Source organism: Crinia signifera, chromosome 12 (assembly GCF_055691185.1).
Source record: "Crinia signifera chromosome 12, ASM5569118v1, whole genome shotgun sequence".
Classification (NCBI taxonomy): Eukaryota; Metazoa; Chordata; class Amphibia; order Anura; family Myobatrachidae; genus Crinia; species Crinia signifera.
In genome coordinates, this window is record NC_139228.1 from 20,715,841 (window position 1) to 20,731,649 (window position 15,809).

The window sequence follows — 15,809 nt, forward strand, 5'->3', positions numbered from 1 at the left end:
TGCTTTCTTACAAACCCCCTCCTTGCGTAGCCTATCCTTTCCCCACCTAATATTACTTACCTGCTCTTCTCCCATACCCACTCTTGTCCTGCTCCTATTGTCTCAGAATAGCCCTCTCCCTCTAGATCAGGCATGGCCAAACGATGGTCCTCCAGCTGTTGTCAATCTACAGGTACCATCATGCCTTGCCACAGTTTTGCTGTTAGGGAATGCTAAAACTATGGCAAGGCATGCTGGGATGTATACAACATCAGTTGGAGGGCCACAGTTTGGACATGCCTGCTCTAGAGTGTGAGCGCTTACAAGCCTTTTGTCTTAAGCCCCATACACACTAGAGGATATAGTAAAAGATGTCAGAGAGGGCCTTCTGATCGATACCCTTTACCATATGCTCTAGTGTGTACACTCGATATCATTAACGATGCAGACTCTCGCGTGTAGTTAACGACCTCTTCTGTCTTAATTTGCGAGTCAATTTTGGCTATACAGCCAACGCCCGCATGTCCAGCGTGCCCCGGTGACGTCACTGAATGATATAGTTTACCAATATCGTTCAGCGTGTATGCTCAATATCCATGAGATCATTAACTATTTCGGCCAGGATTGTGTAGTGTGTATGGGGCTTTAAATCTGTTCATCGCTTTCTGTATTTTTGTTCTATTATCTGATTTTTAGCTCCATACAAATAAGTGATAAAAAAAAAAGTAATTGCAATGTGAGAAGCTATTTATCAAATGTTCTTCCAGTTTCCTCACCTGCCCTTAATTCTCACCTGTTCATAATAGCCGATTAGCCTTAGTCCATCACTAGTGCCACCCACCTACCCTCTACCCTCCGTGTTGCTTCTCTACCTTCTAGACTGCAAGTCTTTACAGGCAGGACTTGTTCTCCTCCCCTAGCCCTAGTGTTCCATAGTCCCCTGTCTCCTCTGTTCCCAGTGTTATTCTGACACTGTCTCTTCTCTTGTTCTCTTCTCACTGCTATTTGATGTCCTATGCCCCACCGGGATACGGTCGTATTGTCGACAGCACTTAGGTCGACAGGTGGCAAGGTCGACAGGTGGCAAGGTCAACATGGTTTTAGGTTGACACAGCGTTAGGTCGACAGGCCGGAAGGTCGACATGGTTTTTTTTTTGCGGTTTTTGAGCCGACATGTGCCGACAGGCGGTATTTCATGCCCTACCATCCACTGGGGCATGATGGGAGAATAAAATAGTGTGCCGAGCGCAGCGAGGCACCTTGCCCAAAGCATTGCGAGCGGCTGTGGTTGACTTCCACTGTGTTCATTTCGACTGTGTAGACGTTCGGGTAAAAAAAACAATGTCGACCTTGCCACCTGTCGACAATACGATCCACACCCGCCCCACCCCATTCACTGCCATTCAACCCCATCAGTCCTGGATCGCTCCTACTCCCCCCCCCCCCCCCCCCCCCGCCTACTCTGTTATATCTTCCTTTTGCTGGTGTTATTGTTGTTCTGCACATTTGTGCATTCTATTCTATAACCAGCACGCAACGCTGCTGACAGCTTGTCGTGCCCTGTAAATAAACCATCATTTATATTTGTTATAAAACAAGTTCCCAAAGAAATGTTCTATTGGCAGATGAATGAGACTAGAACCAATGTTAATCTTGAAGAAGGTGTCATAAAGGTGATTACCGTGCAGTGACTGTTGGTTTTATTTTAGGTTTCCTCAGTTGCTCAAAGCGAAGAATTACTAAAAGCGTAAGTATAGGATTTCCTAGGCCTGACAGGACATTATATAGGTATCTGTATCCCTGCTGTGTATGACCTGGGTAACCGTAGTATAGAGGATTATGGATGGAAAAAACAAATCCTAAACTGCAGTTCCCTGGTCTGGGGGACATGGGGTGCCTATGGCGGTCTGAGCAGGGTGGTGGGTGGGGGTACTCATTATCTGCTGGCTTTTTCAAACCTTGGCGGAGGAAAGATTTTCATTCTGGCTAAATTTTGAGGTTGAGCAGAGTTTTCCTTTTTAAGCCTGCGTCCTACAGTCACGTCCGAGGTGATGTAAGGCAATATATTAAAGCTGGTTTACAATGGGATACAGTCCTAGGTTGACACTATAAAGGTTGACAGGACTTGGGTCGACGCATAAAATAAGTCGACATAGCTAAGATTGGCAGGTAGACAATGGGAAGGTCGATAGTCAAAATGGACCCATGAGTTATTCACATTGGTTTGAGCCAGTTTGTGCTGACAGGCAGTATTTTATAACCTACCATCCACTATGGTGTGGTGGGAGCAGGAGCGCTGACTGGGCGGCCGGGCCCCAGTTAAAGTAAGGGGGCGTGGTCACCTGGATGGGTGTGGTTACAGGAAAATGGTTAGTCTGTGCGGGCAGCATGCAGAACAGGTTGGAGGGAGGAATCCTGCAGGGCGTGCCTCTTTCCCCCGCTGGGTAGAGCAGTCTGTCCTCTCTGACTGCCCAGCTCTCTGAAACGCTGCAGGAGGGAGCGGGACCTGGATCCCTCCATCAAACTCGGGCTCGGTGGGAGAATATAACAGTATACCCGAAGCATGGTGAGCGCAGCGGTACACTGATATGGTGTTCATTTTGAAATTTGGGACAAAACGTGAAAAACTGATGTTGACCTTTTTGACTGTCTACCTAATGCTTGTGTCCACCTTCCAACCCTGTCCACCTTAGCCATGCCAAACTGTGTCATCTTAACCCCTGTCGACTTTAATGTATGTCAACCTTCACACAGTCGACCTTCTGATCCATACCTATATAGATATATATATGAAACAATTGTAAGATGGCGCCCTTTAAGGATTAGGTCAAACAAGCCTTCAAGTAATCCTTAAACTTTCTAAAAGTAAATAAAGTAAAGTCCATACATTTTTTTATTAAAAGTATCTATTTCCACTCGAAATTGGTGGTTGGTTCAGACCATTAGAAGGTTCAGATATTTCAAGATAGCAAACAAATATTCCCAACGCGTTTCGTCCCCACACAGGACTTCATCAGGGGTTCGCAGATTGTGTAATAAATTACTTTCTACAGCTTTCACAAAAGTTACTTCCAACAGATTTCGTAGATGGAGTAAATCCGCAATAGGAAGGTTCAATTTGATCATTAAATGTCACACACTCTGGGATACATAGTGACTCAGGCTAATTGCATACAGATGTTGAGTCCGTGTGTGAGCCTCTCAATATTCATACACGGTCTTGCCTTAAAAGGTTAAAAGTCTGTAGACATCACCATTTCTTGGTTTAAATCAGTCAAATGATTTATCTTAAAGCCAGATAATATTCCTAGTAGGATATATTGTCTCTATGCTTGATTAAGATACAGGTGTATTCTGCACAGGATCTGAGTGACTCGGGGTATTCTCACTTACTGGAGATGTGTACTTATGAAGGGCTCTGTACCTGCTGCAGTGAGATGGTGATCCTTTCTGGCTGCCGGGCTCCCCTTGCTCTCCTACCGCCGGGCTCCCCTTGCTCTCCTACCGCCGGGCTCCCCTTGCTCTCCTACCGCCGGGCTCCCCTTGCTCTCCTACCGCCGGGCTCCCCTTGCTCTCCTACCGCCGGGCTCCCCTTGCTCTCCTACCGCCGGGCTCCCCTTGCTCTCCTACCGCCGGGCTCCCCTTGCTCTCCTACCGCCGGGCTCCCCTTGCTCTCCTACCGCCGGGCTCCCCTTGCTCTCCTACCGCCGGGCTCCCCTTGCTCTCCTACCGCCGGGCTCCCCTTGCTCTCCTACCGCCGGGCTCCCCTTGCCCCCCTACCGCCGGGCTCCCCTTGCCCTCCTACCACCTTGCCCTCCTACCGCCGGGCTCCCCTTGCCCTCCTACCGCCGGGCTCCCCTTGCCCTCCTACCGCCGGGCTCCCCTTGCCCTCCTACCGCCGGGCTCCCCTTGCCCTCCTACCCCCGGGCTCCCCTTGCCCTCCTACCCCCGGGCTCCCCTTGCCCTCCTACCCCCGGGCTCCCCTTGCCCTCCTACCCCCGGGCTCCCCTTGCCCTCCTACCCCCGGGCTCCCCTTGCCCTCCTACCCCCGGGCTCCCCTTGCCCTCCTACCCCCGGGCTCCCCTTGCCCTCCTACCCCCGGGCTCCCCTTGCCCTCCTACCCCCGGGCTCCCCTTGCCCTCCTACCCCCGGGCTCCCCTTGCCCTCCTACCCCCGGGCTCCCCTTGCCCTCCTACCCCCGGGCTCCCCTTGCCCTCCTACCCCCGGGCTCCCCTTGCCCTCCTACCCCCGGGCTCCCCTTGCCCTCCTACCCCTTGCTCTCCTACCGCCGGGCTCCCCTTGCCCTCCTACCGCCGGGCTCCCCTTGCCCTCCTACCGCCGGGCTCCCCTTGCCCTCCTACCGCCGGGCTCCCCTTGCCCTCCTACCGCCGGGCTCCCCTTGCCCTCCTACCCCCTTGCCCTCCTACCGCCGGGCTCCCCTTGCCCTCCTACCCCCGGGCTCCCCTTGCCCTCCTACCCCTTGCCCTCCTACCGCCGGGCTCCCCTTGCCCTCCTACCGCCGGGCTCCCCTTGCCCTCCTACCGCCGGGCTCCCCTTGCCCTCCTACCGCCGGGCTCCCCTTGCCCTCCTACCGCCGGGCTCCCCTTGCCCTCCTACCGCCGGGCTCCCCTTGCCCTCCTACCCCCGGGCTCCCCTTGCCCTCCTACCCCCTTGCTCTCCTACCGCCGGGCTCCCCTTGCTCTCCTACCGCCGGGCTCCCCTTGCTCTCCTACCGCCGGGCTCCCCTTGCTCTCCTACCGCCGGGCTCCCCTTGCTCTCCTACCGCCGGGCTTCTGCTATTCTCTGCGCTCCCCCACATAGAACCCATGTGCTTCTATTCCTGGAGAGTGGGATGGGTTACAGAAGGAAAAATAACTTAAATAAAGCGATACTCGTTTAGATGGTTGGGTACCGCTGAATAACCCTGATGTAAGCATCTTCTGGCGTAACCATTGACTGTACATGAATTCTGGTTTTGCGTATAATCTGCATGTGTGTGTTTTCAGGCTTGCAGAAAAAGACAGATCTATAAGTGATCTGCTAGGGGAGCTGGAATCTCAGAAGTCTGCAGTGGAGCAACAGAGGAAGAAAAACAATGTAAGTGTTGCCTCCATAACCGGTCTTTTATTGATGTATCCTATATCTTGCTGGTATTGTGCTTGAGCCTCATGCAGATAGTAGTGCATGTCTTATGTCAGTGGCGGATGTGACGATAACACTGTGTGTAGCTGTGTATAGTGACCCCTGCTCCTTGTATGTGGGGGCAGAGGTATCAGGTTTGTAATTACCAAATGTGGCTCCACAGAGAACATTAATCATTCATTTGTTTCCAGAAACTGGAATTATTATTTTCTCTATAGTAAGAGATGTAGGGAAGCTTCTAAAGAGAACACATGTAGATGTTGCCCATAGCAACCGTTACTAATTATCATTTTAAAGAATGTACTTTATAAATGATGACATGAAGCTGATTGGTTGGTTATGGGCAACACCCCCACAAACTACAACCATAATTCTTATGTGTCTATTGCCTGTATGTGTCTTGGGGCTTCAGCAGTGCCACCCTCATTTGCTGCTAGTGACTGGCCCCAGAGGCTATTGGGTAATGCCATCCTCACATGCTGCTTGTGGGTATTGGGTAATGCCACCCTCATATGCTGCTAGTGACTGGCCCCAGAGGCTATTGGGTAATGCCATCCTCACATGCTGCTTGTGGGTATTGGGTAATGCCACCCTCATATGCTGCTTGTGGCTGGCCACAGTGGCTATTGGATAATGCCATCCTCACATGCTGCTTGTGGGCATTGGGTAATGCCACCCTTGTATGCTGCTTGTGGCTGTTGGGTAATGCCACTCTCATGTGCTGCTTGTGGCTGTCCGCAGTGGCTGTTGGGTATTTTTTTTATTTTTTTTTTGCTCTGCAGCCTGCCTTGCTCATCTAGTACCCTGTATATAGTAGTGCTGTATTCCATATCTATCTGTTTGGCTGCTTTCTGTAATTGGGGACAGTGGAGCTTGTGTCCCCAGTAAGTGTACGGTTTCATTAATGTAGAAAAAGTGCGAATACCCCATAGATACAGTTACCTATAATAAGGATTGATATCTTATTTTTTGGTCAGTTAGGGCAAGCTACACTTATATATATTGGCATACAGGTACAGAACATTGTGCTTGAGGTGTTTGCACTATATTATTACATAAGACGTTGCAGTACTTTCCCTGCCTTGTTCTTCAGCTTCCTAAAGTCAGACATTGCCCCCATACGTCACCCCGCTGATCATACGACGGCCATAATTTTGTGCTTCATTTAGATGTATGGAATGTACAAAATGTTATGGGTATCTCTTGTCAATGTATGTCTTGGGGCTTTAGCAGCGCCACCCTCAAGAGGTGCTTGTGACTGGCCGCAGTGGTTACTGGGTAACTTTTAATCCATCTTAAGTTTTTTAATTATATATATTTTATTGCTATTGTGCGCTTCAGACATTTGTAAATAAACCTTTTGTGTATTGTGTTGTATGTTGTGAATACCGGCCCTTTCTTTCTTCCTTTTGGTGGATTGGTTTCTACTCTTTCTTCCTAAGAACTTTCCCTTTTTACACTTGGGCAACCCCACCCCCCATTGTCAACAAACCCCTCCCCCATAATGGCACTTTAAAACAAAGACTACCAAACCTCCAAAATCTGCTTAAAATAGACTAAATGCAAAGCTTCCAATGTCCTTACTCCCATTATTTTAGTGTAATACAGAAAAACATTGAAGCCTTTAGCCATGGTTGTCCCCAAGTAGTAATATTCCCAGCCCAGTGTGGTTTATTATGGCGGGTATGGGGATGACCATCAATCCCAGTCAACTGCCTTCAAAGGCAAATTTACTGATTTGAGCTATGAAGACTTTTTAGTAAATGGGTCGACTGAAATAATTCTTTCTAAAAACAATTAGGACCTTCGGGAGAAAAACTGGAAAGCAATGGAAGCATTGGCATCTACTGAAAAAATGCTACAAGAGAGAGTCAACAAGACAGCCAAGGTTGTAATACTACCGGTGGGGGACATAGCTCCAATTGTGCCCGTGCGCGTCTGCTCCAACTGCTGACTCGGTATCCAGGAAGGGTGGCATAGCTTGCTAGATGCTGATACTGCCAAGAACTAATATCGGCTTAGTTCCGGCTATGCCGTCAAACACTTTTACATACAAAATTTTTACAAAAATAATTATTCGCATTGAAATAACAAAAAAAATTTGTTCGCATTAAGACTCCATGTCGATATAAGGATGAAAGCTCAATCTTATTGTATTGCCAAGTTAGTCAGATGCTGACCTCTGCCAAGCGGATATCTGCAGCTGCTTTCATGTACGATGGTTCACTTTGACGGGAGGATCAGCCTTTACAGGCCACCACGTGGATACCTAGTTAAACCTACAGGGGGAGCAGTTGTGCACTTTAGTACACACTTGTGGTGATGTAGTGGACACATTTTCCCAGTGCGCTCACACTACCACAAGTGACGTTAGTACACAATGAAGCCCTGATTGGCTACAGTGCAAGACACTTCAAATCATAACTATATGTTCTACTTTGCACTTGATTTCTCTTCTCTCTTGATACTGTGTCCATTTTGTTCTTTTGTTCCTTTGTTTTCACCCATTGGCATGCCAGTCTGTTCATATAGTTTGTATGCACGTTCAGATAGAGGACGACCTCTTGAATTAACAATTTTTTTTTTTTCTAACCCTGAGCGTCTGTTTTTTTGCTGAGTGGTGCAGTGTGTAAAATGGTATAGAACTCTCACCTTGCACCCAGGGAAAGGTGCCATGTAAGGGAATCGCTGGTTGCATTTAGCCTGCAGAATGCTGTGATTATGCTGTAGAGGCTGCTGGGAATGTTTGCTTATCATAGGCAGTTGCTACGGTTTTCCTGATTCTCTAAAGTTTTATATGATCTATTCGTTCCCAGGACTTTGATGTACCTGGGCATATACTACACTCAGGACAGTCCTGCAATCCATAAGGGAAGTGAATGGGATCATGGGCTCATGTTCAGATGCAAAATATATATATTTTTTCATAATCAAGCATAGCTTGGTCTTCACATATTATAGTATTCATTCTAGCACCCGCTAGCTTTGAAAACCCATGCAGTTCCTCTTCCCCGCCTGGGGTGTCGCTGTCTGCTGTGGTGTTTCTAGCTCAGGTCTGGTTTGCATATCAGTGCTGATATAAAGACCACACGGTGCTAGAAGCACTACAGCAGACAGCGACACCTCAGGCAGGGAAGAGGAACTGCATGGGATTTCAAAGATAGCAGGTGCTAGAATGAACACTATATTAATAAACCATATAGATCAGGCTGCTGATTGACTTCAGTGTTGTGGTACACAGGAGTGCTGATTTATCTGTTCACCGCTAGACCATTCCAAGTTCAAGGTTTTGTTTTGAGAACAACAATATGAATGCAACTATTGTCTTGTAACAGAGCAGTGTCCGGGTTGTATCCAGAATTCCTTCATGTTGATGTGTACTTGAAACAGTCTCTCCACAATCTGTTGTTTTCTGGCCTCATAAATGGATCCCTCTGGATTGCAAGGACGTGCATACTGAGGCATCCGCCTCCCCAATATTCCACCCTTGGTACGAACATGGCTAATATCGGTAGAACATTTTGTTCTGCGGCCACTGAATGACCATGCTGTCTTCTCTCTTGGACTTGAGTGTTTTAAGCTTATCCTATGGCCGATATGACGGCGATACTGAACTAGGTCTTGAGTAAAACCCTTTATCAGAAACGTTGCTTCCGGCTACTGCAAACCCTGTAACCAACGGGACTGTCCAATTCCATATCACAAACTGATGGTCCCCAGTGAAACTGCTTTCTCTCAACCACTAGAACAGCAACCACTAGATCACAAAGTGTTGTGATTGTCTCTATTTGTAAGTAGAGCTGGTTTTGGAAGGCCTTTGAATGGAATTCTAAGATTCACTGACATTTCTCAGGGGACCAATAGACAATTTTGGGAGAAATATCCTTTGCTGTTGATGCTGAACCCAGAAAGTCCAGCTTCTAAGTAGGGTACAGGTTGGATTTTTTTTAGAAAATGTTAAACTGTGGGATCCCAGTGGTTTCCTTCAGACACTTTGCTAATTTAAAAATAAATAAAAGTAAGTTAGACACTGAATAAAGTTAAATGGAAAAAAACAAAAAACTAATAGCAGCAAAATGTTCTGCAGTGCAGTCCTATAGAAGAGGGAGGAGCTTAGGACCTTTGCAATATGTAAAGTTCTACCTAATTCTTTCCAACATGACCCATTGCAGGAGGGATAGAATACTCCGTTCCTAGACTTCTCTCTTCATGATTGCCATCAGCTGTGCTGAACTAGGTCAGGGATGGGGGAACCTTTGGTCCTCCAGCAGTTGTTTGTCTACATATCCCAGCATGCCTTGCAGTGATTTAGCTTGGCCAAATAGCAAAACTGTAGCACGGCATGCTGGTATGTGTAGTTCAATAACAGCTGGAGTGCCAAAGGTTCCGCATCCCTCAGGGCTTGGCTACTAATGAGGGTGGTCATCTTTTATAGGTAGTGTGTGTGTGTGTGTGTGTGTGTGTGTGTGTGGTATATCAGGTTTAAAAAAAGTAGATTTAAAGAACCCATGTCAACATTTCATGTGTTGACCATTTAATGTAATGTAAACCGTTTGACCATGTCGACTTAGCTATAGTCGTCCAATTCACCATATGCCACCATTTGCTACAAACGAGTACTTTTGTGATCGGGCAGTCTCATTACCCTATACACGAGGGTTGATCTCAATCCAAATACTTTTTTTTTTTTTTTTGTGCTAATTATTTTTAATGTTCAGGTTTCTTACTAAAGGTATACAGGCATCTTAGTTTCATGAAACAAACCGCTCATGTCTTCCAGGTCACTGAGCAGGTGCACTCATTACTCACTGACACATTTCCCAGGTCACCTAGCAGATGCATAGGTGCAGTCATTACTCACTGACACATTTCCCAGGTCCCCTAGCAACAGGTGCACTCATTACTCACTGACCCATTTCCCAGGTCACCTTGCAGCAGGTGCACTCAGTACTCACTGACACATTTCCCAGGTCACCTTGCAGCAGATGCACAGGTATAGTCATTACTCACTGACCCATTTCCCAGGTCACCTCACAGGTGCACTCATTACTCACTGACACATTTCCCAGGTCACCTTGCAGCAGGTGCACAGGTATAGTCATTACTCACTGACCCATTTCCCAGGTCACCTCACAGGTGTACTCATTACTCACTGACATTTTCATTTGAAAAGGTCTTTAGGTTGCCCTCATTATGACGTGATTGTTTGAGAACCTATAATCTTATGATTCGTACGCACTGGCCGATATATTTTGCGTTCGATTGAAGGGGTGATCTATCATTGGAGCATCGCCCAGTGTGTACCAGCAGTATATCTGCCAATGGCGCCATTCAGATATATATCGCGTCGTTTGTGCATCTAGATACATCTAAAGATAAATTGAGGCAGCATGCTGTGTGTACAGCTGCGCCGGAAGCTGCCTGATGATTGACAACCCAATGGTCTGCAAGCATTAATAGCAATCTGAAATACATTGGCAATGAAGGAAACTTCCTGGGTTCTTCAGAAGTGCTAGCACAGCATTGGTGATTGTGCCACGTCTCACTCGGTGAGATGAGGGCCATGTTGCCAGTGCCCATGCCGCCGGTTCCCTCTATGTGAGGCGAGAACACAGACAAGCTCTCCATCTCCCATTTGTGTTGGTTCTGACGACAACCTTTGATCCTAGCCAGACACCATTTGTACAAGGCCGACAATCCTGAGAATGCAGTCACATAACTGTCATCACTGAGGCTTGAGGCCCCTATACTATGAAGAATGCATCCAGCATGTGTAGCTCGTCGCTTGGGATGCCTTCTATTGCATTCTCTTCATTGTTGGTACTTACATGCTTGCACAGTGGGTACTCGTTGAACCATACATTTTACAGTAAAAAGTAGCCCGTGATTAAAAGAAAATAAATATATATACTGTACCTTTTTTATCTATTTTCTAAAGTTTTAAAACCGGATACATTGGCCACAGAGTTCTGTACCATTGCGATAAACGCTACCAATGTTCTAGAAAGGATTTATGTTTAATCTTATGTAACCAAATCTAGAATGCAAATAATCTCTTGCATCGTTCATCTGGTGTGAATGGACTGACCTCTTATAGCGATGTTCCTCTGTGTTGACTATAGCCCATGTGCATGTTTGTATGTAATTAGTTGTACCCAGCTACTGTATATGTTTGATTTCTCCCATCCCCCCCCCCCCCCCATAACATCTCTTTGTAGTTTATTCCCATACGTCCACAAACATGACCTTTGACCTGTGCTAATGCAGCACTTAACTGAGATCCCTTCTTGTCCCTAGGAGAAGCAGCAGCAGGTCCTGCGCACAGGGGAGGCCGAAGTGCGGGGAATCCTGCAGAAGATCTTCCCAGATGTATCCGTTTCTTCTAGTTTGGTAAGAGATCCCCCTGGAAAAGAGTTTGGTTCTCATAGACTCCTCTGCCTTACAGAGTGGACATGTTTTCACCCTGTTGTGCTGGCGATAAATGGGGCCCTGACAAATAACCTCGGTACAGTTACCTGGGAATCTTACACGGCTAGCTACCAGGGTGCAGTGTAAACAGGTGAAAAGGCTCATCCAACCCAGGCCCGTTAAAACTCTATGGGAAATCGGCTCGCCAGCGCTTGGAGAGGTCTCCTCCAAGCACAAGCTGACCGTTTTTCACCGGAACTGGATCAGAGTGGTGGCGGCTTGCCAGGACAGTAACCCAGGTTCTCGGCTCTGTGTGAAAGGGTAATAATTAAAGTGCAGAATATGTGGACAGGTATACAGAAGTGTAGTCCTTCTTCTTTTTTTTTTTTTTTTTTTTTTTAATCTAAAAGTGATATAATTAGCAAAGAATAAAACATTGGGATTACGCCCATTAAACATTGTCATACTCTGCTATGCCCATTACATAGTCTGTCTTCATGCCTCTTACACATTATGAGACACACTGTAATGCCTTTTACACATTATGGCACACACCGTAATGCCCATTACACATGATCGGATACACCAAAAGTTCTCAGCGGCACCATGTGGAGGGCAGCGTAAGGGTGCACAGTGCCACAAACAAAAAGGGCAGGGTGCATTTTGAGGTTTTAAAAATGGGCAGGGTGTGGCACCCTGCAAAACCAGCTTTGAGGAACACTACTAAAGGAAAAGATGCCATTTAAGAGCACCAAATATGTAACTTTTGTGCTTAGGGTTACCACCTAGTCCCTTTAATTCCGGACACATATTAATTACACAGGTTCTGTGGCTGGCTGACTTCAAGACTCCACTTCACCTGATTTTAAACTGCCACAGAACCTGTGTAATTAACATGTGTCCGGAATTAAAGGTCCTAGGTGGTAACCCTATTTGTGCTGCGTATCTATAATGTTATCTAATATTAATTTGCCGGTTCTTTAGGGTACATGATTTTATTTAGTGTGGGTTTTTGCAGAAAAAAGGATCATATTGATTTATTGTCAATGCTATAGTGCGAGAAGGTATCACTACGGTGATCAGAAATTGTGCCCGGGTTGCGTATTCCCCATATTCAGGGATGAGTGTTCCCTCCTTTTTCTCAGTTATACCCCTTTTCCACTAGCAACCTGGGTCGGACCCGGTAATTTGTACCCGGATCGATACCGGGTTGGACCTGGGTTTAAGACACATTTCCACTACAGTGCTACCTGGTAAATTGCTGGATCAGCCCCGTTTACACTTAACCCAGGTAAAGCCTGTTTTTTCCTACAGATTACATAAGAAAAGGCCTTTTTAAAGGGCTTTACCAAAGGGGAGGTCATAAAACAGGGCCACCATTACCCAAAAGGGCCACCATTAAACACATTTTCTGATTAAAGAATAGACCAGAAATATTAATTTGAAAAAGTTTTGCCTTTATTTTAGTCCCAAATATTCAATATGAAACCTTTTCAAAAGTGTCTTCACACACGACACGTAAAACTATTGTGAAAACTGTTGTTTGCAGTATACCTGAGCCATTTGTGTACCTAGACATGTAAAAAGTGCACATAAACATATACAAAATGCACGTAACAATGCCCCAGAAGCTCCAATCAGCTCTGTTTTTCAAATATACCGGGTTGGGAGCGTTTCCACTAACCCTGAACCCAGGTGCAAACCGGGTGCTACCCTGATCATTACCTGGGTAGGATTGCAGGGGAATCCAAACCGGGTTATTTGACAGGGAGCATTTCCACTAGCAAAAAAACCCGGGTAGATGCGCGTCCCCGTGGAGATTACCGGGTTATTTCTGCTAGTGGAAAAGGGGTATAAGAGAATCATGTATTTGGTCACCGTGATGGCCAGAACAATGCTTTAAGCCATTTTGTCCTCTTTCCCAGGGTCACGGTGAATGGATCCAGGAATTTGAGAAGTTGGCGAAGGTTTGTTTGCATGAAAGCGGAGGAACTGAGCAAGTGAAGGTGAGTGTGGGTCTCTCTGTGTTTACTTTGGGTGTGGTATAGAAGATCTTCAAGGTCTAGATGACAGTCATTAGATCGAAGGAGTCAGAAGGTTGACTGTTAAAATGAAGGCAGTGGGTATGGTTGACCGGGTCAAAGGATTAACCTGACCAAGGTTGACAAGTTTTTTGGATGTAATTTTCTATATCTAACCACAATCAGTGAAGACGTGTTTGCTAAATTATCCCGACTATGTGGAATTCGCCCCTGGCTTTTCCTGCTGGAGATCCTTCCATCACCCCTGGTAAAGACAGAATGACTTCCTTCCCTAGGTATTGGAGCAGAAGCTGAAGGACGGCGAGGAGGTGCACACCATGCTGCAGATGGAGTGTGAGAAGTACAAGTCTGTGCTTGCGGAAACGGTGTGTATGGGCTGCGATGGCGGATTAGCTGCTGCACTGTGTAGCGTGCCGGTGTGAGCGGCTGCCTTACTTTTATGCTGTGTGCACATATAGGAAGGAATCCTACAGAGGCTGCAGCGCAGCGTGGAAGAGGAGGAAGGACGGTGGAAGCTGAAACTGGAGGAGTCTGAGGATATGCAGAGAGAGGTTGGTAGTGTGGAGAACCCTTCCGTTCCTCTTCCTACAATTTCACATCACACGCACCACAGCCAAGGAGTTCTCTAGTGGGGCTCCAACCATGTGGAATATTTTTCAGCATTTGTAGACCTAGAATCGCCCATGCAGTGTAAGGCTATCTTCAGATGACATTTTCTGTTTGTGGTCCTCATACACCTGGCCTCAATAGACCATGCAGCGCAAGATTTCTTGTGCACGTGTGCCTTATTTGCACCACAGATGCAGCGAAACACGGCACAGTCTACACCAGACGCCAGGCTGTGATTTTACCACGCAGGAGTTGGTGTTACACATGTACAGAGTTGCAGATGACGGACAACAGATATAGGTGCTGCATTGTAGTACTTTGTGAGTAGATTCGGAATAGTTTGCAGTACCCAATGTCTGGGTGTATTTGAATATAGAATATTAGGTACTTATGTAATATCTGGGCTCCCGTTTTTCTTGTGAGACCGCGTCCCCTTGCGGGGCTCGCTGCGCTCGCCACGCTTCGGGCACGGTGGCTCGCTGCGCTCGCCACACTATATAAAATCAACTCCATGCGTAGTTGGATAGTAGGGGTATGAAAAAATGAGGTGCATTTAACATGGGAGCCCAGATAATACATAAGTACCGAATATTATTATTCAAGGTGATATTTTAAATGTTTTGGGCAGGTTGCTGTTGTAAATAATTGTACCTTCTATGCTTGTCTTAAAAAATGTGTGTCTATATTTTGAATTTAGGTAAAGTCTAAAGTTCACATACTGGAACAGGAGCTGGATATACTGACAAGACGAAACAAGGAATCAGAAAATGTGAGTGTTCAGGCAGATTTCCATAGTACATGACCAATGTGACAGATAAGGTGTGTGTTGTGACACCAGGCTCAGCGATAGAGAAACTTGGTACTCCAGCTGTTGTTCAACTACACATCCCAGCATGCCTTGCAATAGTTTGCTATTTGGCCATGCCACAACTCCTGCAGTGCATGCTGGAATGTGTAGTTCAACAACAGCTGGAGTGACCAGGTTCTCCATCACTGCACTAGACGATAGTGTTTATGACTGATATTGTTAACACCCCACGGGAGTGGGCATCGGGGTACTTATGTAGTATCTGGGCTGCCGATTTTGTGATTATGGGGCAGATGTATTAAGCCGGGCGAAGAGATAAACTGGAGATAAAGTGGAAGGAGATAACGCACCAGCCAATCAGCTGTGTTTGAAATATGACAGTTGGGAGTTGATTGGCTGGTGCGTTAACTCCTTCCACTTTATCTCCAGTTTATCTCTTCGCCAGGCTTAATACATCTGCCCCTGTATGCCTTAAGGTACCCATAGACGGTCCGTTCCCGGACCGTCCGTTTTGTACTATGCGATGCGCGCTCCCGCGCATCACATAGTACGGTACAAAAAGTATGTGCTGCACATACTTTTTGTACTAGGTACACATCGTATCGGATCGCAATGCATGCACTAGGCATGCGATCCGATACGATGCATGCTAATTAAGACCCAAACGGTTCAGTTTAACGGACCGTGTATGGGCCCCTTTACCTTAAGGCATACAATCAGATGCGATGCGATTCGATGCGATTTTGCATAGGATTCAATGTTAAGAAGGTCCTGTTCATTTCCCCACTATCCAAGTGGGCATAGAGTTGATTTTATATAGC

The 15,809-nt window shown here is 46.7% G+C and overlaps 1 protein-coding gene across 9 annotated transcripts in view; it reads left to right on the forward strand.

Moving 5' to 3' along the window:
- KTN1 (kinectin 1) overlaps window positions 1-15,809 on the forward strand; it is a 113,777-nt gene that overhangs the window by 85,849 nt on the left and 12,119 nt on the right. For 3 of the 9 annotated variants that reach the window (XM_083166260.1, XM_083166263.1, XM_083166262.1), the window contains 8 exons: window positions 1,689-1,726; window positions 4,986-5,076; window positions 6,923-7,024; window positions 11,419-11,511; window positions 13,455-13,535; window positions 13,847-13,936; window positions 14,030-14,122; window positions 14,878-14,949. In XM_083166260.1, coding sequence (XP_083022386.1) covers window positions 1,689-1,726; window positions 4,986-5,076; window positions 6,923-7,024; window positions 11,419-11,511; window positions 13,455-13,535; window positions 13,847-13,936; window positions 14,030-14,122; window positions 14,878-14,949 — 660 coding nt within the window. The remainder of the gene's footprint in view (window positions 1-1,688; window positions 1,727-4,985; window positions 5,077-6,922; window positions 7,025-11,418; window positions 11,512-13,454; window positions 13,536-13,846; window positions 13,937-14,029; window positions 14,123-14,877; window positions 14,950-15,809) is intronic. The other 6 variants (XM_083166261.1, XM_083166264.1, XM_083166267.1 and 3 more) reach the window with 2 other exon arrangements.